Source organism: Tachypleus tridentatus, chromosome 8 (assembly GCF_004210375.1).
Source record: "Tachypleus tridentatus isolate NWPU-2018 chromosome 8, ASM421037v1, whole genome shotgun sequence".
In the NCBI taxonomy this organism is placed as follows: Eukaryota; Metazoa; Arthropoda; class Merostomata; order Xiphosura; family Limulidae; genus Tachypleus; species Tachypleus tridentatus.
Genome location: NC_134832.1, coordinates 34,065,886 through 34,089,219, shown reverse-complemented (window position 1 = coordinate 34,089,219; position 23,334 = coordinate 34,065,886). Strand labels below are relative to the sequence as shown.

The following is a 23,334-nucleotide window of genomic DNA, read 5'->3' as shown; positions in this document are numbered from 1 at the left end:
ATCAAATGCAGCCCTCAGCTTCACGAAAATAAAAACATGTACAGTGCAATATAATGTCAGACAGTAAATAGGTGGCCTTTAATATAATTCTAGTGTCCTGAAATACTAGTTTCATGATGACAGGTGCGTTATAAAATAGAATCTGATGATCATATCATTCCAAAAATCAAGGTGTTACTTAGGTTTGAATTTCGCGCAAAACTACAGAGCTATAGATGCGCTAACCGACTGACCTACGTACTGGTAATTACATTCTTACGATGTTTGACATAAATGATATTACACAAATAATTTCAATGGTATTTTGGTCATAAGTATTCCAAAACGAGTCGGTAGTTTTTGTCACGAACTTTATTACATTGATTACGACCGTTCTAAGGAACAGGAACTTCAAAAATGACGTGGTGGTGACTCACACGAGAGTACCGTCAATATATAGTTGAGGTTTCATTCTGTTAAACAAAGTTTTTTTTACTTTGGTTTGTTTACTTAATTTCGCGTAAAGCAACTCGAGATATATCTGCTCTTTCCGTCCCTAATTTAAGAGTGATAGACTATGGGAAGGCGGCTAGTTAACACCACCCACCGCCATCTCTTGAGCTACTGAAAAGACAAGCATGTTTGGTGGGACGCAGATTCGAACCTGCGATCCTGAGAGTGCAACTCAAGCACCCTAACCACTTGGTCAAGATGTTAGAATCAAGTTTGACGTGAAAATATTATTTTTCGTCTTTAAAACATATAAAACTAAACTTAGTAAGTAGATAAAAGCTCTACCATGTGCATTTAATTTGTATTTTCTAGAGCACCAAATAGATATGTAAGGAATTTCTAAGATACAGAGTCAATATCAAGGGAATGTTTTCAACAGTCTTCTGTAGAGTAATAACTACATAAAATAACTATCAAAATATTAACTCGTCCGAAAAAAAAAATAATGTTTTTCTGTCATAATCAACATGCATTTGAAATATCTTAGTTCTAATAAATAATTTCGCTTACCAGACGCTGTCCTCCCTGAATTCAGGTGTGAAAAATTTTGCAACAGTCCCCACAACTCACTGTTATCTGCAATGGAAGTTTCCAATAACGATGCTGTCAAAGTGTTCTTGCCTTCTGTAAGTTCTGATGGTAAACAAAGAATTAAGATTTCTTCCAGTAAATTTTCCATTGCTGCAGTAAGGTAAATCGCGGCATATTCGTGAATGAAGGTCCCTACTCGAACATCACACATCCATCTGTGGAATCTACCTACAGAAAACTGTAAACCCGCACGTGTACTCTTGCTAAGTCGTAAGTGGTCCCCACTAACTGTGTAGATGGCTGCACTGCGATGGCAAGCCTTTATACAGCTATCAGCTAAGGCAGGCGTGAGAACTACTTTTAAAGCACCACTGATTTCTTGCTTACTACACATTCCCAAACTGCGGGAGAACCTTTGAGCCTCACGTGCCACGCGAACTAGCGGTCGTTGCAAAAGATACGCTAATCTTGGTACAGTTTCCATAGAAATAAGACTCAGAGATTCTTTTAAGCGGCCATTCTGAATAACTTTCAGAACATCGTGATTAGACCACGGACACTGTTGCAGCTCCACCAAGCGGCTGTGACTGTCAAGCCACATAAATTCATCCGCGCTAGTGATGTTGGTGTTCAGAGTTTCCAGACTGGAGTGTCGTATTAACCTTCGAACGGGTTCCGACTCACTCCCACTCACAGAAGAGTATGTAGACGTAGAATAACTCGTTCGAGAACCATGTGTGCGAACTGAAAGTTGTTCAATAGCACTGCGTATGTCCTCCAAACCATTTCCTTCCAACTGAAGAGACAGGTCATCTCTCGCCACAGCGCCTCGGCCGCTTCTACGAGACAACCCAGAACGTCGTCCAGACGACTTGCTTAGTCCAGCATGATGGAAACTGTGAGTCGGCAACTTGTCGTCCTCTGGAACTACTTTCAACTGAGGTTCTCGTAATGACAAGCCTTTGGCATCACAGTTTCTGTGTTGATGATTTGTTCGCAAATCGGTAGGCCCACGGTGATCACGTGTCTCCGAATCAACTACCTTGCTAAATCGTTCTAAATCAATGTTCTTGACCAGTGTCCTTTCAGTGGGCGACGAACTAACATAAGATGACTGGCCGTCGCTCATACTGGCGTGTCCAGATGATCTGGCGAAATAACAAAGATGTACATCAACTTTGTTTGTTTTTTGTTTTTTAGAAAATCAATTCATTCAGTGATAAGCTAAATCAATATAACTCTTAGTGAAACTCATCGATAAAGATAGAAAAACTTACAACTATGATTACTTCATTTTCAATACTGCAAAGTAAACAATACTAATATTTTTGTACGTTAAATGGGTGATAATTTCGTATTTTAATCAGTAAGTTTTCTCCAAATTTATATGACTACGAACAACCTTATACCTATTTTCATCACTAGATGACCCTCCACAGCATTCTTGGCGCCTCTGAAGAGCCTTGGAATTGTCAACACTAAGCATATTTGGAAAGCTCAGAATATTTCGCCTCCGAGACTTTAGTCTCGTTGGTGGTCGTCGTCGACAGACTATTGGATCGCCATCTGATGAGCTTTTACTTAAGGACCCACAGTCAGTGTTTGAAGTCAAATCTCTGCAAGGTGATAAGTGCTCATCAGGAGGGACACCTTCATCCTCTTCTTCAATTCGGCGATATTCCCATGAACAATGGCTCGAAGTTGCCCGTATACCATTCTGTTTTTCAACTGGTAAACGTGAAACTGCATTTTCGCTTGTTACAGTTTTCATAACAGCGTTCATTTTAGAACTTAACACTTCGGAAACCACATTTTTTGCCGCAGAAGGCGCTTTACAACCATTTGACTCAACACTCAATGATCTGGAAGCAGATGGTGACTTAGACGTTTGGGGTTCTGAAATAATCAATTTGGTAGATGGTGAGACTCTAGAGCTATGAGGTTCAGTAGCCACACATTTTGCAGCAGGAGAAATTCTGGAACTTTGGATGACCAAACCAGGAGAACTTCTTGAATGAGGAAGCATGTTTAAGTTGGCCCTAGATGTAAAATGAGAAGAGTTGAGACTTCCTGACATATCCTTTGCAGATCCTCGCAGTTGCTGAGACCCAACAGTGCAAAAATCCCGAGAACATGAAGGAATAGCTGGTACTTTCTCTCTACCAAAAGGGAAGCAAGAGTGGGTACTTGAACAGAAACTCTTTGTTTGCAATGACGATACACCGGGGTTACTAGTCTGTTCCTTGTTAGGAAACTGTAGAGTCTCCTTACTTGAAGACTTCACTAACATAGGAACAGATCCTCCTATCAAGTCTTTATTGAACAGTTTTAGCGGAGTTCCCACATAAGCTCCTTCACGATTAGAACTCCTACAAAAAGCGCCTGCGTTTGTTGCACTGTGCTGGTTCATGTCTCCAAACCGGCGTGGTTTAGGGCGAATAATCTGGACACTGTTAGTAGGGCGACTAATCTGGACGTTGTTACTCAAGAGAGGCTGCCAATAATGGTCGGCATCCCGAAATTCAGGTACAGGAGGCAAAGATGACATCATTACACCGATGACCAAACATCGGAAGGATCCGACCAGTGGTCAATACGGCTTCCCTGAAAGAAAAAATAAGTAAATCAACACGTAATGAATATATCTATATACCGATTTGTTACGAAGTGCACATTTTACATTATACTAAATGTGTAAAGTTCCTATAGAAATAAGTGATAGCAATAAGAGATTCTGCAAAGCGTTTTAAATACCCATGGTTCTGTTCTCTGCGCTGAACACAGCATATAGCCAGCGTTCCGATATACACTCGTTGGTCTTTGCGAAATTACGTAGTTTTTAAATTTTCTATCTGTGGTATTTACAGATCTTATAGAAAGTATCAGATATGAAACTACCCAGACTCAACTTATATCACTGGTGGATCCACTGTGTAGCTTTGTGCTTAAAAACAACCAAACCAAGTATCTATTATTATGAGCTAGTGATACACTACGTGGTTAGAATTAAGATAATTAACTTGATGCATAACTCGACAGACAAAAAAAAAATTAAATTACTTTGGCCGGTGATTGTCATAACGAATAAAGTAACGACGAGGTCTACCTCGTTATGACGGTCAAGACTAATCATTGGAATTTGATTATTCAGTTAGTTCCCAAAGTTAAATTTTCATCAAGCACTTCAAGAGTTCTAAAGGCATATTATAATTACTGACCAAGAGATATATTTTAATTACGCTTTACAGGTCACTGTGTACACCCTGCTTAGAAATTCGACACTTTGAACTTCCAGAAGTGATTCGGTTTAGTTTCTTTTGAATTTCGCGCAATGCTACTCAAAGGTTATTTGAGCTAGCCGTCCCTAATTTAGCAGTTTAAGACTAGAGGGAAGGTAGCTATTCATCACCACCCACCACCAACTCTTGGGCTACTCTTTCACTAACGAACAGTGGGATTGACTAAACACTATAACGCCCCCACGGCTGAAAGGGCGAGCATGTTGGTATGACAGAGATTCGAAACCGCAACCGTTAAATTACAAGTCGAGTGCCTTAACCACCTGGCCATGTTAGACCCTTCCAGAAGTGAACGACACCCTATGCCACACAAGGGCAAAGCAGATAGGTAGGTCATCGTAACGACGAATACCATCACCAAATATGTTCATCCTTTCAGCCACAGAAGCGTCAAAAGTGACAGCCAATCCCACTATTCGTTGTTAAATGGCATCTGAAGACTTGCACCCTTGTGCAAATTAATTGAAACAAGACGGAAAATTACGATTTCTTCAATTTTTTGCGTTTTATTTCTAAGAATCCAAAAATTACTCATAAATTACTACATAATATGACCGCCTTTATTTTTCAGAAGATCACTGATCCGCTTTCACATCGACTCCACGAGTTGACTGCAATCTTTACTAAATTTTGGATCGCGGTACCACACCTCAATTATGGCCTCAATTAGCTTATTTTTCGTAGTACAATCTTTTCCCCGAAGTCTTTCTTTACAAATTGCCCAAAGATTTTCAATAGGATTTAAGTCCGGAGAGTTTCCAGGCCAGTCCAGCACCTTTATTCACGTTGTAGTCATAAAATTCTTCACAAGTTTCGATGAGTGGCACGGAGCCAGATCTTGCTGAAAATTGCCAGATCCATCTGGAAATCTCTTTTTCAATTCTGGAACAACTCTTCTCTGCAAAACTTCAATGTACTGTGGTCCTCGCATCATACTTTCTACGATATGTAAGCCTCCGACGCCATAGTAGCTGAAAAAGCCCCAAAACATCTTCTTCAAGGGATGTTTTACGAACTGATTGAGGTGAGATTCTCGAAGTTTCTCACCTGGAGATCTGCGAACATGTAGACTTCTTTGACCCTGTACGAAGAAATGAGTCTTGTCACTGAATAACACCTTCCTCCATTGTTCTTGCATCCAGTTCTTGTATTTCAGACTTCATTGATAGCGTTTTTTCTTCATTGAGTATGTAAGAAGTTTTTCGACTGGTCTCCATGCCCTTCTAACGCAATTTCGAATGACGTAATATTCCTCAAAATTTCGTCATATATCCCAAAAATTGATCGACTATACTGCAAAACACAGCTAATGACGCCGTCTGTGTGAAAAAATGACTATTAAAGGAAATCAGCGGGTCCAGCGAGCCGACAACGGCCGCCATGCTGAAAATATTGTAAAATGACTATTTGTTTCAATTAATTTGCACAAGGGTGTAATGATGGGTGGCGTTGACTAGTGTGTATTGAAGTAAGAACAGAAAAGCCTAACAAGCATATTCAAACTGCCGTTTCAATCCAACTATTTCTGTGTCACTTTTAAATCGCTAATAATTGTTTCAATAACTTTTTTAACGATTTTCTAAGATAAAAATACCAACTGAAGTTTCGTGATATTTTGTTTTTCTGGAAGAAATTTCGCCCAATGGTACTAGAGAACTGTCTGATAGTTGTTTGCAATTAAGTAACGAATGACTAGAGGAAAACAGCTAGTTAACAACACATACCGCAACTCCTGGGCTTTTTTTTTAATAAAGTAAAGAGAGACTAAACGTTACTTTAAGTGCCTCCGCGGCTGAAAGGACGAGCATATCCTATGGTGGGATTCGATCCAACAACCCGTACAAACCTAACCACCAGTCCATGCTGGGCCCAATATTTTATTCTAAATGAAGAAAGTATCGAGCAACATACCTATTTATTGTATGTGTGTGTACTATAGCAAGGTCACATCGGGCTGCATCCATCGAGAGGAACCGAACACCTAATTTTAGCGTTTTAAGTCCGTAGAATTATCGCTGTTCCACCGGTGAACATCTATTTATTAACGTCGCTTTCTTTATAAAATGAGCACACAATCGACTTTTATAAATATCAAACAATAGAAGGGTCTGTAATTATATAAAGATTGCTAAATACTAAGCTCTATACACATTACGATTACTTTGTTGCTGACACGTAAAAAATTAGTACGTTGTATTCACAAATACATAAACATATCCTTCAACAAATTTCCAATACATACAGAGATACATTCATACTATAAATGTACTTCCGCAAGATCTCTAAAAGTGTTGTGTTTCTACAGGAAAAAACAAAACAAAATTAATAGTAACAAATACTTTTACTTCTTGCTTTCGAAGTTCATATAGCATGCTGTATTGTAGCCTACAGAGTGCATAATGTTTTTCGTGATCCATGGCATGTGCACGTCTTACTGACGTCATGACAGTACAAACTGCAGCGTTCAGCGTTCCCTGTGTGATGTCATTTCAGTGTCTACTAACTGACTGACAGACAACACATAACTCTTCAAATAGGTGTCCCTTCAGAAAATTAAAAATATTACTTTAAAATTTCTTTATACAATGTAGACTGCTCATAACTTGGTAAGAAACTTCAAAAAAGAAGATACAAAGATATACAACCTCGCGTGACAATATTTAACTAGTTTATTTCAGCTAAAACGTAATATATACATACATATTATATACATAATATATACATACATATTTGTCATTCAATAAAACGCAATTTCAATTACGTTTTTTCTTCTTCCTGGAGTAACGACATTCCATCACTGACGGATTAACTATCTGATTTCATTTGTTACAAATTATTAAAAACATCAACAGGTGACAGTTGTTGTGGGATCTTTTTTGCGTTAAGAACACCCCCTTGTAAAATAAACGAACGTTAATAGTAATCCATTATCTCGTATTATTTTAATTATCTCAAACTCTGCCCAATTTATTTCAGAATACAATGTTCGTTATAATTCTTATTTTCCAAGTTCAAGACAATGAAATTTCACGTTATAGGAAGCAACATTTCTCGTTTAGTTTAATTCATTACTACAGTATCACCGGTAATTAACATTAATTTATCCCAAGTCTGATAAAACATGCTGTGTTAATTATTCCTATCTTCCCTACATAACTGACTTTTCGCAACTGAAAATATACTTTAAAAACTGTGATAACAAGCACACACACAAACATATTTGGATAACATTAAACGAGTGGTTTGTTTTTCACGGTGGTCAGAAATCTCGATATAAAACTTTTGAACGTTTAGTTTGGAATCCAAAGCTTGAAACCTACGGAAAATTTCGTTTGACTATAGTTGCATATGATTGTTTGTTTTGTATGTTTGTTTTTTAATTTCACGCAAAGCTACACAAGGTCTATCTGCACTAGCCGTCCTTAATTTTGCAGTATAAGACTAGAGGGAGGGCAGCTAGTCATCATCACCCACCGCCAATTTTTGAGCTACTATTTTACCAACGAATAATGGGATTGACCGTAACTTTAAAACGCCTCCATGGCTGAAAGGGCGAGCATATTTGGTGTGACGGGGATTCGAGCCGGCGACCCTCAAATTACAAGTCGAGTGCGGCAACCACCCGGCCGTACCGGGACAGTTGCATATAAAAGCCTCACGCTTAACAAAACACACGCAAAATAACGATTTGCATCATCACGAATTAATAAAAGAAGTCACTTCAACTCAAACGACTTTTCGTTTACCATAATTTACAAACACTAAAATCCTGTAACCTTACCATTTTTATTGGTGTAAAAATAAATAAACAAGATTGACTATAATAAAGCTTATTTAATTATAAAAATTGCATGTTTTTTTTTGGAGGGAATGGTAAGAAATATCATTTAAATTGATAAAAAACATATCAGTCTGTTTGATCGGGCGAAACATTTTTGCTGTTGTTGTTAGTTAAGATTGAAACTCTACTATTTCAACCAGTATTCTGCATAACTTCCCAAAATAAACAAGTACCCACACAACTTGGGATCCTCCTGTGGCACAACTGCATGTCTGTGAGGTTCTACTGCTAGAAACCTGAGTTTCGATACCCGTGTTGGGCAAAACACAGACAGGCCTTTGTGTAGCTTTGTGCTAAATAATGAAAAATAACAACAAAAACCCATGAAGAGTATGTAACGCAATATTTAACCACCTAAGTTCTAAATACTTACTCTGTCTGACCTTATGCTTTACTTACACGTGCTTAACACAAGAAAGCCTCGAAGTAAATGTACTGTTACGTCCCTTTTATCAGCTACAATTACAAACTAATATAACAACTCACATCGATATGACAAAAGATTTACTTTACATACATATAAAACACATTCATAGATTGAGAAGTAAGCGTACATAAAAGCAAGAAATAAACGCCAAACATAAACCCCACCTGTCCTTACCTTTAACACACTTTAGTCATATTTTTAATATTTATCCAGTTGTGTACTTGCAACTAAGTTTCTTTCCGGTTTCTTCGTTTCTTCTTGTTTTCTGATATTTTAGCTACTTCTGTTGTCGGTGATAAACAATTCACAAACAACAACATTCTAGCGCAAAACTTCACGTTCCGCTGGGCTTTGCGTAACAAACGAAACAGACCTGTACAGCGAACGCACGGCATTGGTCACGGATTACCCGCCGCACATTCTTTCCCTCGGGCCCAAAATTCTTGTGCGTAAACCCTCGCAGCCCTGACATTTACAGGAAGCGTGCCTTAAAGGACTGCCTATAGGGGGTCCAGAACTGCCTGTCAAACAGCAAGCCGGCTGGAGTGATAGAATAGCAGTGCAGACATAAGGAATTCAGACTTTTTCATGTCAACCTGTGAATCTATCCTTCATATCGTTGAGTGTATACGTATAGCAGAATAATTACTCCAACAACATATTAATCCATCGAAGGGATACCAACTGTGGGGAGCAGAAGGAGCAATTTTCCCCTCTTAAGAAAGTTAGAACCAGTTATACGTTTTTACTGTGCATGTTGTAAAGTTACAGTACAATCTAATTCATGCCACATGGTAAATGTTCACTTCAGAGGAATACTATACGTTTCAAGGGCCACTACGCCCCTCCCCTCTCCCAAAGTTAAAACTCAAATGGTTTTGCTGACCCACAAGAGCTATAATGCACATCTGTATCTTACATTGTTGTGCATACAATTTTGAAACACTGGATTTTTGTGTTCAGATCATTTTCCGTATGTTGTAGAACACTTCTCAGCGTTAAGACCAACAAGGGCAAAACTTTTACACAGTAAGATCGTTATCGCCTTCTTACAAGATTAACGAGCGCTGAACCCAACGATTATTGTGTTAGCGTCTTAGCCCTAATATTATCGCCTTCTTACACGAGTTAGCGTCATAGCCTTATCAATATATTTTTATATATATATATTATATTTGTTTATTTCGTTGTTAAGCACAAAGCCACAGATCGAGCTATGTTGTGCCCAGCATCACAAGTCTTCAGATTTACTTCTGAGCCACTAGGGACACGTTGTTTAGGTAATTTTAAGTTTAATTCCTGTAACTAACTAATACTAGACAATAAGTAAAAGTTAACATGAGATAAACAACTAAAACCAATTAATTAGTTTTATTGGTAACGTGTCACTAGACACAACCTATATAGTATAAGTAACTTCTAAATTAAAGTGCTCTGAATCAGAGACATCCTGAACCAACTTGTCTTAATAAGTCACAGCTGGCAAAAGTCGAGTATGGAACACTGGCGCTGATACAGTCTGCATCTGTTCAGCAACCTTCTGATCACTTGGCAAACGATTTCATGGGAGATCCTGCCCTATTCCTCTATTAATACAACGACAATCTCTCTGATGTCATACAGTGTGTTAAAGTGCTCAGTTGCAGGGCTTTCAGAGTATTTTATGATATATATATCTCTATCAAGACTTTTTTGGTACAAAATTATATAAATCCCATAACCCGTTCTTTTTCAGGGACAAATTTTTTGGTGGTTAATCCATGCTTAACTCCTTCACGTTTTTGTTCCTTATGGACATCTTGGTCCGATTAAACCCGTGAAAGTGGCTTGGTTCCTATAACACACACATACGCACGTAGTTAAGCTGTATTATCGAAGTGCAACTCCATCTGCACTTCCGTTCACAGAGCAGTAGTAATAAACTGCATTGAACTTATCATTCACTTCTGGATTTCTGATAAACACACGCAACTCTCAACTTTGTGGCGTGCTTGATAATTCTGGTGATCTCAATAAAAATTAAAGTGAGCTCAGCAGCCAACTATGGAGTCGCATCAAATCTTCTAGACCTTAACCCTTCCCTAAGAAGCCCGTTACTTACCTCGTTTGATCCCTTATAACCACTCCAATTAACGCTGATGAAATTAATTAAGCATGATAATGAGCCAATAAGCAGTGCACTCGTAATTTCAAAAGTCACACTTAGCTACCTGCTGTGTACGCCAAAGACGAAACAAACCCCGTATCTTAGCGTTTAAATTCCGTAAACTTACGGCTGTCTCACTGGGAAACCATAAAGAAAATACATATTTTTTTTTTTAGTAATTTACCTTAGTTTATTGTAATCATTCGTCACAGAGGAGTAAGGTTTTAGAATTACATCCAAGTTGTATAAGAGTTGTAAGACTGTAATTTGTAAAGGACGCTTTTGTCACTTCTATTAACTGTATTATACTGCTCTTTATAAACATTTTAAAAAGTATTTGTTTGTTTTTGCCATCCTTTGTAGCGTATAAAACAATTTTGATACTTATTTTATAATTTTATTAAATAAACACATTAATACGACGAACAATAAAAGTTAATTACTTTATTAAAGTGAGCCTTATGATGAGCTGTTGGGTTACGTTGGATGCTGCTCTGAACGATTAAAGGGCCGTGAGAATTTGTAGTAGCACTGTAACTCTAACAAGGAAAAAAAAACACTCTTATAACACGTGTCCATCCTTCCCTCCCCAAAAAAAAAAATTTATTATTATGTAATAAATTATTAATCTGAAGATCAGGCATAAGATCTGAGAAGCAGATCACAGATTATGCATACACAGTGGTCTCAGTTGTCGATATGATTTGGTTTGAATTTCGCGCAACCATACGAGGGTTATCTGCGCTAGCTGTCCCTAATTTAACACTGAAAGAAGACTAGAGAGCAAACAAATAATCATCCACTGCAAACTTTTCAGCTACTCTTTTAACAACGATAAGTAAGATCGACCGTATTATTATAATAATATCCTTATGGCTGAAAGGGCACGTTTGATGGACGTGGATTCGAACCCGCGACTCTTAGACTGCTAGTACAGCGCCCAAAGTACGTGACCATGCCAAGCCTTGTCAATCTGAATTGAATCAAAGTGTTTAAATTACTTTACATTGTTCATGAACCATAGTTTGACCCCAGATAAGATATTTGGATTTTTACTCATGGGAATATTAGACAAATAAAAGCCAGCCAATCATAACAGGTTGTTGCAAGGTGGCTGCAAAGGTCTTAAAGTGTCATTAGCAAGATGTGGAAGTGCTTTCAAACCAATGACAGTTCTTAAAACATCTAATCCAAAGCACAAGCATGCGATCATTACCTGTTGCTTTTAGTTCGCTGGAATCGGAGGATACAAGATCCGAGACAGAATCAGTTGTTCGCAGCCGCAACTGTACGTCACGTCAGTGCATAGATGGTTAAAAGCAGAGGAACACGGTTCACAGGAACGTAACGTATATGGAAGTAAGGTGTCAACACGAGTAAGCACTGTTAAACTAATCAGAATAGTACTATTAATGTCACACATAATAGGACCACAGCTTTGGACTCTCCGTACTATCGTGCACGTATATGATTACTCTTCGTTTCAGTCTCATGGGTGATAACACCCACCCTTGCCGTGTTATAATGGCCGAAAGATTATATCAAGAAAGTGAAATTGGCCAAGTGGAGTAGGTTATCGGCTATAATCGTATTGAACATGTAAACGATATACTTGGTGTTCACAGCGCATTACGTCAAATGATCACATACACTAAACATGCCCTGAAAAACTATTATTTCAAGATATTAGTTAGCAGCACCGTGACTTTGAGCAAGTAAATTCTTATGGGATGAAGTATTAGTTTTCGACAAACCTGTCGAATGGTCCTATGCTTTACAGATGTTAAGCTAATTCAAAGATTCAGATTTACATAAAATTAACTGAGAGAAATGAATAATATTTTGTAACAGTAGTCTTTCCTGCTCGTAGCTATAATATTACAAGTCCTTACCATACTTTAAACGTTTTGAGCAGTATATTTCTATACGCTATCTACATGGCCCGACAGTTTATAACAACTTGTTTATCAACGCCATCTGTCTACGATTCAATTAGTTTCGAGTTAAACTGTAACTTTTCGCATAATTTGTATCAAAATGCGTTAATTACAGTGATAATCAGATAAGAGCATCTACTAAAATATCGATCAAGTGAATTTTCTTTTTATTGTGGCATGATTACCTGGCATCCTGCCAATGAAATAGCATTTAAGCGTTTGGTTGATAAAGTGTGAAATATATATATAACTTAAAACCCGATCCGAGTAATATATTGCATACGATCGAATACATTTGTAAGCTTTACCTTGATTAAAGTTTTGCTGTTGCTATGTGTATGATACACACATTCGCAATGCTTTTTTTCTAAGCCAATTAATTTTAAGTGAAATTCTGAGATCACGAGCAATGAATCAATCTGCAAACTGGGATACTTACAGAAACTAAAGTAAAGACAAATATGAACTTTTAAAGGGTAAAAAGGTGATAACTTTCTACACGTCTTAGCCATTTCAGAGATGGTGATAACGTATTACAGCGCACCCTGTAGGTGCAATTCTGTCATTTCATTTAACGCTATCAGTATTTCAGCGCTAGGACACGGTCGAATGAAAATAATTGTGACGTTAGATTGAGGACTTCTGATAAATTGAAATATTTAAAATAACGCGTCTGACATCTGGAGGGCTATGTGACGCGTCAACTAAAAATGTGCAATAAGTGTAACACGTGTAGTCAATATTTTGACCCTATAAGTATTATATGTGTCGCAATAGTTGCGTAGCTGCAAGTAGAACACAATTCCACGTGGCTTAACCTCTCTAAAGATGAGGCAAATTATGTAAAGTCTTTCCTCATCTATCAGAAATTAGATAAACCTCAAGTGTCCACTACCACTGATTTAAGATAACCAATTCGGCCTTACTTAAAAAATGGAGATTGCTTTGTATTACCAAGTTATAAGCTATAGTGTTACTAAATATGTTGTACTAATACCATTTGATAAATGGTTTTCAAAACGTATATCCGTGCCTTTAATGAAGTTCTTTCCTCGCTTTGTGTCTGCTTAGATGTATCAGGTCTGATCAAAATATAAGTCTGACATCAAAATTTATAAAACAAATAACGTACCATATCAGATTTCCAAGTATTTACAACCCACAAGGAAATGAACTTCTTGAGTACTATGTAGTATTGTAAAAATTATATTGTCAAAATTACATAAGATCACAACATGATTGTCCCTATTTAAATTGCTGCTTGTTAAAGTGGAAGCACATACGAGGTCCAATGAATATTTTAAAAGAAAACCTAACCAATGAAAGAACTGTAAATTAAACAGCAACATCTGTTCTGGATTAAGTAGTTAAAATCAAAGAGAAGCTTAAAGAAACTTCATGAGTCAGTGAAGCATCATGCAAATATTGCTCAATCCCAACAAAAAACATTAGTATATTCTGAATAGGGCACAGTCCCAACAAAATCACTGGTAAGATCTGAAAGTCATTAAGCACTGCTTAATACCGAGCAAAAATATTCTTGTTATTAAGCCATCCAGCAAGAATTAATGACAGAATTGGAAAGGACCTGATACAGTAAAAATTCAAGTCTCTCCGAGGGATTACATTTTTAATGTGGGTGTTAAACAAACCAGATACCATATTAACGTATTTAAAACAAACAGTATTGAGAACAAGTATGAGAGTACTGAACACTTGTTTATCTTAGTGAAATAATTTGGTCATTTAGAGACAGAAGACGTAGGTAGTTTGTTGATGAACAGTAGACTAGATAAAGGCTGAAGGCCAGCTTACGGAGTATCATAGCAGAAACAGGGGACACAGAGAGCTCGTTGATAAACAGCAGACTAGCTGGAGGCAGCCTAAAGAGTATCAAAGCAGAATTCACTAAAGTATTCAGTAAAAAAAAAATGATGCAAATATAATACAAGATTAAACTTATCGTATCGTATGCCAGACAACCTTAAGGAACGGATATTGAAATGGAGAAAATGATACAGTAAGGAAGAATAACGACTCACAGAGTACTTAGCACCCACTGTGTGCATAGAGAAACATTACAGTGAAGACATCAGGATGTGTAGATCATCAGAAATTCAATGCACAGATAACGAGTGATGTCTATCAAATTCTTTATTTATGATAGACATGATTAGAAACATATGCTCCGCATCAATAGTCGATCTGTCACATGGATATTACCAAATTGCAATGGTCGAGAAGGACTTACCCACAACTGTTCTTCACACAGAAAAATAATCACATTAATCTCTTTGTATACTATCTTGCCAAAAGGGAGGGACTCCAGCCATTTTTGGATTTTTATAATAGAAAAACTATCAAGAGGACAAAGTACTCATGTCCAGTTATATATTTTCAGCCTAAGTACGACGAACATATTGTAACAGATACTGTTATACATTTGTTTTAATATCTACGTTTGTTTCAGTTTAATGCATGTAACGTAACTGTCAAATGTGTATTGCGCAAGTCCCGCCTGTTCTCTAAGTTTGTAGAAGATTCTCGAGTGTAAGAATCAACAATATGTGTTTTACGAAAGCACTGGCGTATCTCCAAATGCTGTTGCCAAGTGAATTTTCGAAAATCTCTCCTAATAAGTGTAAAAGCTAGCCATCACAACACGTGGAAAGATAGTTATAGAATACTGTTAATCTGCTACAATCAGTATACTGTAAACCTCTGAAGCTATAATTGTAATAAACGCTTATTAATCGGAAAACTACGGATATTTGACCAGGAACGTTCATAGATTTCGAACATTATGAACTGTTCAACTACAGAAAATTAACTTCGAACGTCAGTATTTCTAGAAGAACATTAGATATCTAACTTTCTCTGTAACAAATAAGCTTGTAAACCGCCTTAACTCAAACAAGAATAGAGTTAGCTAGCATTCCCGTCAAGTGAAGTGTATCAGTGTATCAACACAAAATTAATTCGCTCGTCGTAGACCCGGACCTTCGATGAAATATTCTGTTCCAGACTAGGTAGAAGACTGGATATTGCTTGTTAGCTTGTAAATTGTTTTTGTATAAATAAATATTTGTAATAACTGTTTGTAATAACCGTTTTTATAAATTGTATTATTGTTGTTCTTTGTTTTTTATGTATTAAAATATGTTTATGTTAAGAAAAAACATTGCTTGTATCAATCTTGTTAGCAAATATCATAAATTTAATACATATCGATATTTAATTACCTTTTAAATTAAAATTCCGTGTTATTTGAAATCGTAATACGTAACGTACGTAACATAATTAATCGGAAACTCGTTTGAGATAAATTATAATACGTAACAACATCAACACCAGTTTCACATTATACTTCAGTTTTCTAAAATGTTTTCAGTGATGGTAGTGATATATCGCTTTCCAAATGGTAACTGTGTACCAGGAATCTCAACAACAAAAGATCCATTTAATAGTGTTTTTGTTTGTTTGTTTTTCAGCTAGTGCTTTAAACATACTGCTTTGAAACAGTCATGAGAGCATTCTGTGATAGGAAAAGTTGACAGAGCAGAACAGGGTGTACAGAGAAAGACAAAAAGATGACAAAAAATAGGAAAACATAACAGGAATGATTAGGTTCCTGGGAAAGCAGTATGGAAAGAGGCAATGACATTACAGATATAAAGGTATGAAGGAAAATTGTAATCACACAAGATAAAGAAAACAAAAAATAACAATAAATTAAATGCCTAAAATGAAATGACGCATCTCATGAAAAGGAAGTGTGTGTGTGTGTCTTATAGCAAAGCCACAGAGGGCTATCTGCTCAGCCCACCGAGGGGAATCGAACCCCTGATTTTAGCGTTGTAAATCCGGAGACATACGGCTGTACTAGCGTGGGGCGAAAAGGAAGTGAGTGAACTGATAAACTTGACAGTAAAAACATAGAAGTAACAGCGTATAAAAATGTCATAAGGAAAGTAAAACTTATGATGGTGAAATGTTACAAGACAAGAAAAAAAAAACATGTGAAACAAATACTACATCTGATGACGAGGACAAGGAAAACAGCAAAACCTTCTAGTAAGACTGAATGAAAATGATTCAAGAACAAAAAAGAAAAAATGTATGGGAGAGTGATTCCTCTATTTAAAATCGGAAAACCTCGGTGAAAAGAGGGCGGATAGCATAGATTTTTGCTTCACAACAAACAAACAAAACTGATACAAATATCTGAAATATTAAAGCAGAATGAATGTAGCTAACATTACGAGATGCATAGAATGGAAATAATTTACAGTTGTAATTGTAAACTGAAACCAAATAAACTACTTGTAAGTTGTAGAGATATTGAAAAAAACAACAAAAAAAAAGTGATGACTCCCTAGGTGCTTATTAATGCAAAACATGCAAAAATCTAAATGAGTAGTGTTTACGCCTACGGGAAAGATGGGAAACAAAGATTAATAGATGGTATGTCCTGTCGTGCGTAAGAACCTACAACGTAATCTTAACCCTAACCACTTGTCTGCTGGTAGTATCAAAAGGATGCTACCTCATTAACATCACCTAACGCCCCCTGCAGGTGGTATGGCGTACTCCCATAAAAAGTGGAAACTCTACTAGATCGTACATCTTCAGTTGTCATAGTAACTACCGTGGGGAGGGGGTTGGACTTCCGAGACGGGGTTAAAAGACGGTGGGTCACCTCGGCGCGTCGCTTGTAAATTCAGTGCTATCGACTCTTAGCACTATAACTCGTTGAGGAATAAAAAATAAAATGAACCAAATTCTGCTTTTATATAATTTACATTCTACCTTTCAAGCATAAGTCTTGCAAAAAAATGAAATAAAATACAAAATGTTGCTGCATACTCAAGAACAAAAAAAAAACAATAAAAATATTAGAAAATTTTGAAGTATTCGAGTTGGGTCAAATTATCCTCATTTTATGCACGTGGAAATAATAAGACGTCTTACCATCTCGTACAACTGGTACTTGGCCCGACATGGCAGGTGGATAAGGCGCTCGACTCGTAATCTAAGGGTCGCAGGTTCAAATCCCAGTCACACCAAACATGCCCGCGCTTTCAGTCGTGGAAGCGTTATATTGTTACGGTTAATCCCACTATTCGTTGGTAAAAGAGTAACCTAATAGTTAGCAGTGGGTGGTGATGACTAGTGCCTTCCTTCTAGTCATACATTGCTAAATTAAAGATGGCTAGCGCAGATAGACTTCGCGTAGCTTTGCCCGAAATTCTAAACAAGCCAAACAAACAACTGGTACCAAACTACTCGTGAAAAGTACAGTTCCAACCGCTGAAAGATTCTTGGAGATTTTGTTAAAAGAACAACAAAACAGGTAACCTCGGTTTTACGAAATGTTTGGTGTTTTTTGGTTATAATAATATATCAATTAATGACAACAAAATAAGTTGTCCTACTTTTCTTGTTGTTTTCTTCTATGAAAGATTTACTCTACATCAAATGAAATAAAATACAAAGTTTTGCTGCATACTTCAAAGCCAATCAAAAACTTGGAAAAAATACATACATCTATACACAACAAAAAGTTCAGATATTTTCCGATAGGTTAATTTCAGAGGTAACGGACCGTTAGTTCGAAGACATAATTTTGTTTTGTTTTAAAGGTTAAAATGTTAATTTTGATTATCTGGTTAAATTTTTTGAAATTTTATGGCTAAATTTAAATAAAAATTACGCATGACTTGTTATTTTAAAGAACAGGCACGTAGAAAATACGGACGACTTCAGTATTTTGGAGAACTAACGCGATATGGCACCAGAAACTCAAAATGTTATGTTAATTCCACACAGCACAAAGTTGTATAATGCGAGGGTTTTTCTTTCTTTCATTGTTGTTAAGCGAAAAGCTACGCAATGAGCTATCTATGTTCTATCCATCGCGGATATCGAAACTCAATTCTTACGCTGGAATCCCTCAGACTAACCGCTAATGATCGCGAGTTCGGATCCTCGCTATCGGACTTGTTCGTTCCTTTCAGCATTATAATATGACGGTTAATCTCACTGTTCGTTGATAAGGAGTAGATAAAGAGTTGGCAGTGGATAATGTTAACTAGCTGCCTTCCCTGTAGTCTATCACTGCTATATTAGGGACAGCTAACGCAGATAGTCCTCATGTAGCTTTGCGCGAAATTCAAAACAAACTAAACCTCTTACCGTAGATTAAATAATGTTTTCTTTTGAATGAAATTTCTTAACTTTCTCATTAAATTCTGGCCCGGCATGGCTAGGTGGTTAAGGCACTTGACTCGTAATCTGAGGGTCGCGGGTTCGAATACCTATCCCACCAAACATGCTCGCCCATCAACCGTGGGGGCGTTATAATGTGATGGTCAATCCCACTATTCGTTGGTAGAGAAGTAGATCAAGAGTTGGCGGTGGGTAATGTTAACTAACTGCTCTCCCTGTAGTCTATCACTGCTATATTAGGGACAGCTAACGCAGATAGTTCTCGTGTAAATTTGCTCGAAATTCAAAAACAAACTTACCGTTGAACAGGGAGAAAGATGTGCAATGCCAGAATACTTACTTGTTTATATAACTACAATAATTGCTTAAACATTATTTCTTCCAATTCCATTGATGTACGAGTACTTGAATAAATAAAAATATTTCAAGTACACTTGATTTTACAAGTTTGTTTTTTTATATATATAAAATACCTTCAACTGATCGCCCTTCGTAATATTTTTGTGGCCTGTATAGTACCGATGTTATTTATATTTTTATTGAGCACAAAGCTACACAAAAAGCTATCTGTGCTCTGTCCACTACAGGTATCGAAACCTAGTTTCTAGCGGTATACGTCTGCAGACATACCGCTGTGCCACTGGGAAGGGAGAGCAAATTGGACCTGTAAAGTTTCAGAAAAAAATACAAAAAACTTCATGCCCAGTTACAGACTGTACTTTCAACATAACAATCCCATTTTTTTTCCAGAATCAAGATAAATAAACTCAGCGGGGAAATGCATAATTAAGTTTATACGTACGTATCTTTAAGCAGTACTTTACAATAATTGGTTCCATTAATGAATGCCCGAGACATTTTCTTTCTTTTTTTTTTTTTCAGTTCCGTTGTTTATTTCTACAAAAATCCAGTTCAGCTTTTTCAGAGCAAAGCACAAAAACTGTATCACTAGTAGACATACTCCGAAACAAATAGTTTAAAACGTACTTACGGTACTTTAATAAAAAGTCAACAGTGTCCTAGTGGCAAATTACTCGGCATTCGTGCACGCGCTTTGAACACAAATACATACTATGTGCTAGGTTTTGAAATTCATGACAGTATAACAAATTTGTTTTTCACTTTTAGGGTGTGGCTGGTGTTTCTTTATGGGTTACAACAAGTTCACTTTATTTATTATTGTCCCGCTGAAGGCGGTCACCTATATTCCATCAATTCAAACTCCTTCGAACAAAATGTAATTTGTTCCTTGTAGTTTTTTTTGGTTGAATTAATTAAATAACCCTCCTCATATAGTCATGCTTTGCGTACTCGTTACATCCTCCCCAGAGCTCTTCACTAAGTAACTTCAGTCAAGTAGCTTTAAGCCTACTTCTCTGATCACAAGATAAATAAGATGGTTAACTACATGAAATTATTGGTTCTTTCTAACAACTACTGGCACAGCAGCCACAAGGGCCAGTTGTCTCTTTAACACTAATTTCCATAGTGTTTCTTAATCAGAACATTTAACATGTTGTTTCATGTTATCTTTATATCTTGTTTTTTGTTGTTTTTTACAGGAACAATGGCTATTTCTGTGCAAATGAATTAAGCTACATATTTATTTTGTCTTACATACTCCTTCACATACTTTCGTTTACAAAGTCACTAGAAAACCATTCAGTTCATCTTTTCTCTTATTTTTAAACTGAACACTCAGTGTTGTGGCTCAGTTTATGACACAAACTGCAATACAAAGGTAGTACCAACATAAGATACTATGGACAATTCTTAACTTATAATTACAGCTTCTAGCCACAGTATCTGTGATAGAACGTCCACCTATCAGCTTAAAAACGATCTTGGAAAGTATATCAGGCCTACTCTGAGATTGCTTCTATACATTAAAACAACGTAATAATGAAAAAAGGGCTGTCCATTGTGTGGACTACCTGGCAAGACCAGCACCTGCGACATTACAGGATATTTTACTGTCATTATAGGTTACTATAATGTAATTTATGTCATTATTCATTCCAAGGTCCGAAGCAGAATCAAGAGTAAATGCGAGCCATTTGCAAAACTTTTGAATATGTCTAACATCTTGTTCATATACGAACATCTTTGTAACACTACAGTAAAATATAGTCCGAAATACCTACCTAAAATGGTAGAATCACCAAGTCAGATAAAACTCTCTCGCTTCTTCACTTGAGAAAACATCTAAGCATATTTTAAATACTATACAGAAGTTCAGTAAGTTATAGTAAAACAAATTTAGAGTTTCACCACATCGTTAATCAATTTATTCACGTTCGATCGTTCTCAGTTAAACAGTTGTGCATCTTAACAATAACCCTGCAGTGTAGTACTATTGCAAAAGACTGAGTTCTAAGACTGTATTGTCCGAAGCACACTAATCCTCCGTGCATGCTTGCCATGATCAAAGTGCACGAAGGCAACAGTTTTCCGGCACCCCTTTTCAACAGTAATACAATACAAGAAATCCATACATGCTGCATCCGGTGAAATGACTGGATGTTTACGTATGGAATAGCATGAATACCCGTTTCATGCTCCAGCTGCGTGAAACACGCGATAGTTGAATTAATATGTTGTGGAAACAACTTGTGTATACGTGGACCTGTGTCACTTTTACAAATATCATTCTTGGCCCTGTTTTGCAGTGCTGCCTGGGGCACGCGGACGAATTTTACCACTGACATTTGTTTTTCTGGATTCTCGCCTGATATAAAACGCAGAACTCTATATACCATAGTTAGTGTACAACTTGTTTCGAGTCTCTTTTTTGATGGTTCTGGTTTCCAAAGTTGATCCATATTCCTTTGTTTTATAGTGCCATTAAATACATGGTTATATTCCAGTCTTGGAAATTATAAATCACCGATCTGAACACACTTTTGTGATCTGAATGCAGGAATATTTTGCCTCTGAAAGTGTTGTTACATATTCTTCCCAAACGTGACATTATACTACTTACGCAACGCAAAACAATGTCAAAATGTAATTCTGATACACGCTGCTCCACCAAGACTTTGTATCTGCTGTGATCACGCGACTTGCTTATTTTCATATACAAAATAATTATAATATAGCATACTAAACCCTCTATATTAGCAGATACATCACAATGATTCCAAGAATATTATCTTAATAAAAACTACTTCTGATGCTGCTGAATAGCACAAACTACCAAAACTGCAGAACCATTAGTATAACAGAAGCTGACTAACAACAACCCCAATACCTTTAAAAGTCCAAAAGACACAGTTTTTTAATTTTGTGAATTATTGTACGTTCGTTTTTTTTTTATTTCGCGCAAACCTACACGAGGGCTATCTGCACCAGCCCTCTCTAATTTAGCAGTATATGACTAGACAGAAGGCAGCTAATCGTCACCACCCACCGTCAACTTTTGGGCCACTCTTTTACCAACGAATAGTGGGATTAACTGAAACATTATAACGCTCCCACGACTGAAAGAGCGAGCATGCTTGATGTGACGGGGTTTCGAACCCGCGACCTTTAGATTACGAATCGAGCTCCTAACCACCTGGCCATGCCGAGCCAAAAATTGGTGAGCGCCCAAAACCGAAATTTATTTCCGTTTTTTCAACAAGCCTAGTGTCCACCTAGTTCTGACAGTAACTATAATTTTATCGTTATTTGACAGAGTAAAACAGTCTTCAGAATCTTTGACTACTTATTCTCTTATTATTGTACATAAAATGTATAAAATTTAGAACACACTCTATAACCTAGCAGTAAGCAAATAAATGTAAGGGGAAAAAGTATTGCTAAATAAAAAACTGTGTACGGCTGGTGACTGAACTTGAACAAATAACTAAATGAGAAAGGGATAAAAGCGGACATATTTTATCCGACTTATGATCACATAGCAAACTACGCAGTATTGACTTTACATGGAAAACAAAATCCCCAAGTTACTGGATTCATTATTAGGAAAGTAAACAGAACCAGAAATTCCAATCGTAAAATTTTACTCTATTGTAAAAGAGCCGTAAAAGTGGTATATAGAGATACGAATTACCCACAGGACTTAGTTATGATCGTAAAAGTAATTTTTAATCAGTGTTTGTTGAAATTTGTACAATTCAGAAATAAAATAGGTAAAACAATCTTTAACTCTTCTTTTAAATTACATATATTAACACAACTATAATGTTGAGCCAGTTAACTCTTAAGTGTGCACGAGAAATGATAATGTGACAAGATCACCTACCACCCTTCTAGATATCCTTCAGAAGTACAACACCCAAAGTAACGAATTACATAACAATGCCTCATGATTGTTTAACGTGCTGTACAACCCCCTCTGTCGCTCTCTTGGTTTTAAGGTGCTCGACTTGCAGTGTGGGAGTCATGGGTTTTAATCTCCGTCACCGAATATGCTCGCCCTTTCAGCCTTG

At 36.9% G+C, this 23,334-nt stretch overlaps 1 protein-coding gene across 4 annotated transcripts in view; it reads right to left on the bottom strand.

Moving 5' to 3' along the window:
• The window catches only part of LOC143222137 (ankyrin repeat and BTB/POZ domain-containing protein 2-like), a 69,662-nt gene that overhangs the window by 44,127 nt on the left and 2,201 nt on the right, over nt 1-23,334 (bottom strand). For 3 of the 4 annotated variants that reach the window (XM_076448159.1, XM_076448161.1, XM_076448162.1), the window contains exons 2-3: nt 2,433-3,627; nt 1,003-2,171 (exon numbers count right to left, since the gene is read on the bottom strand). In XM_076448159.1, coding sequence (XP_076304274.1) covers nt 1,003-2,171; nt 2,433-3,574 — 2,311 coding nt within the window. In that variant the 5' untranslated portion in view covers nt 3,575-3,627. Of the gene's footprint in view, nt 1-1,002; nt 2,172-2,432; nt 3,628-8,764; nt 8,998-23,334 lie in introns of those variants that run through there. The other variant, XM_076448160.1, reaches the window with a different exon arrangement.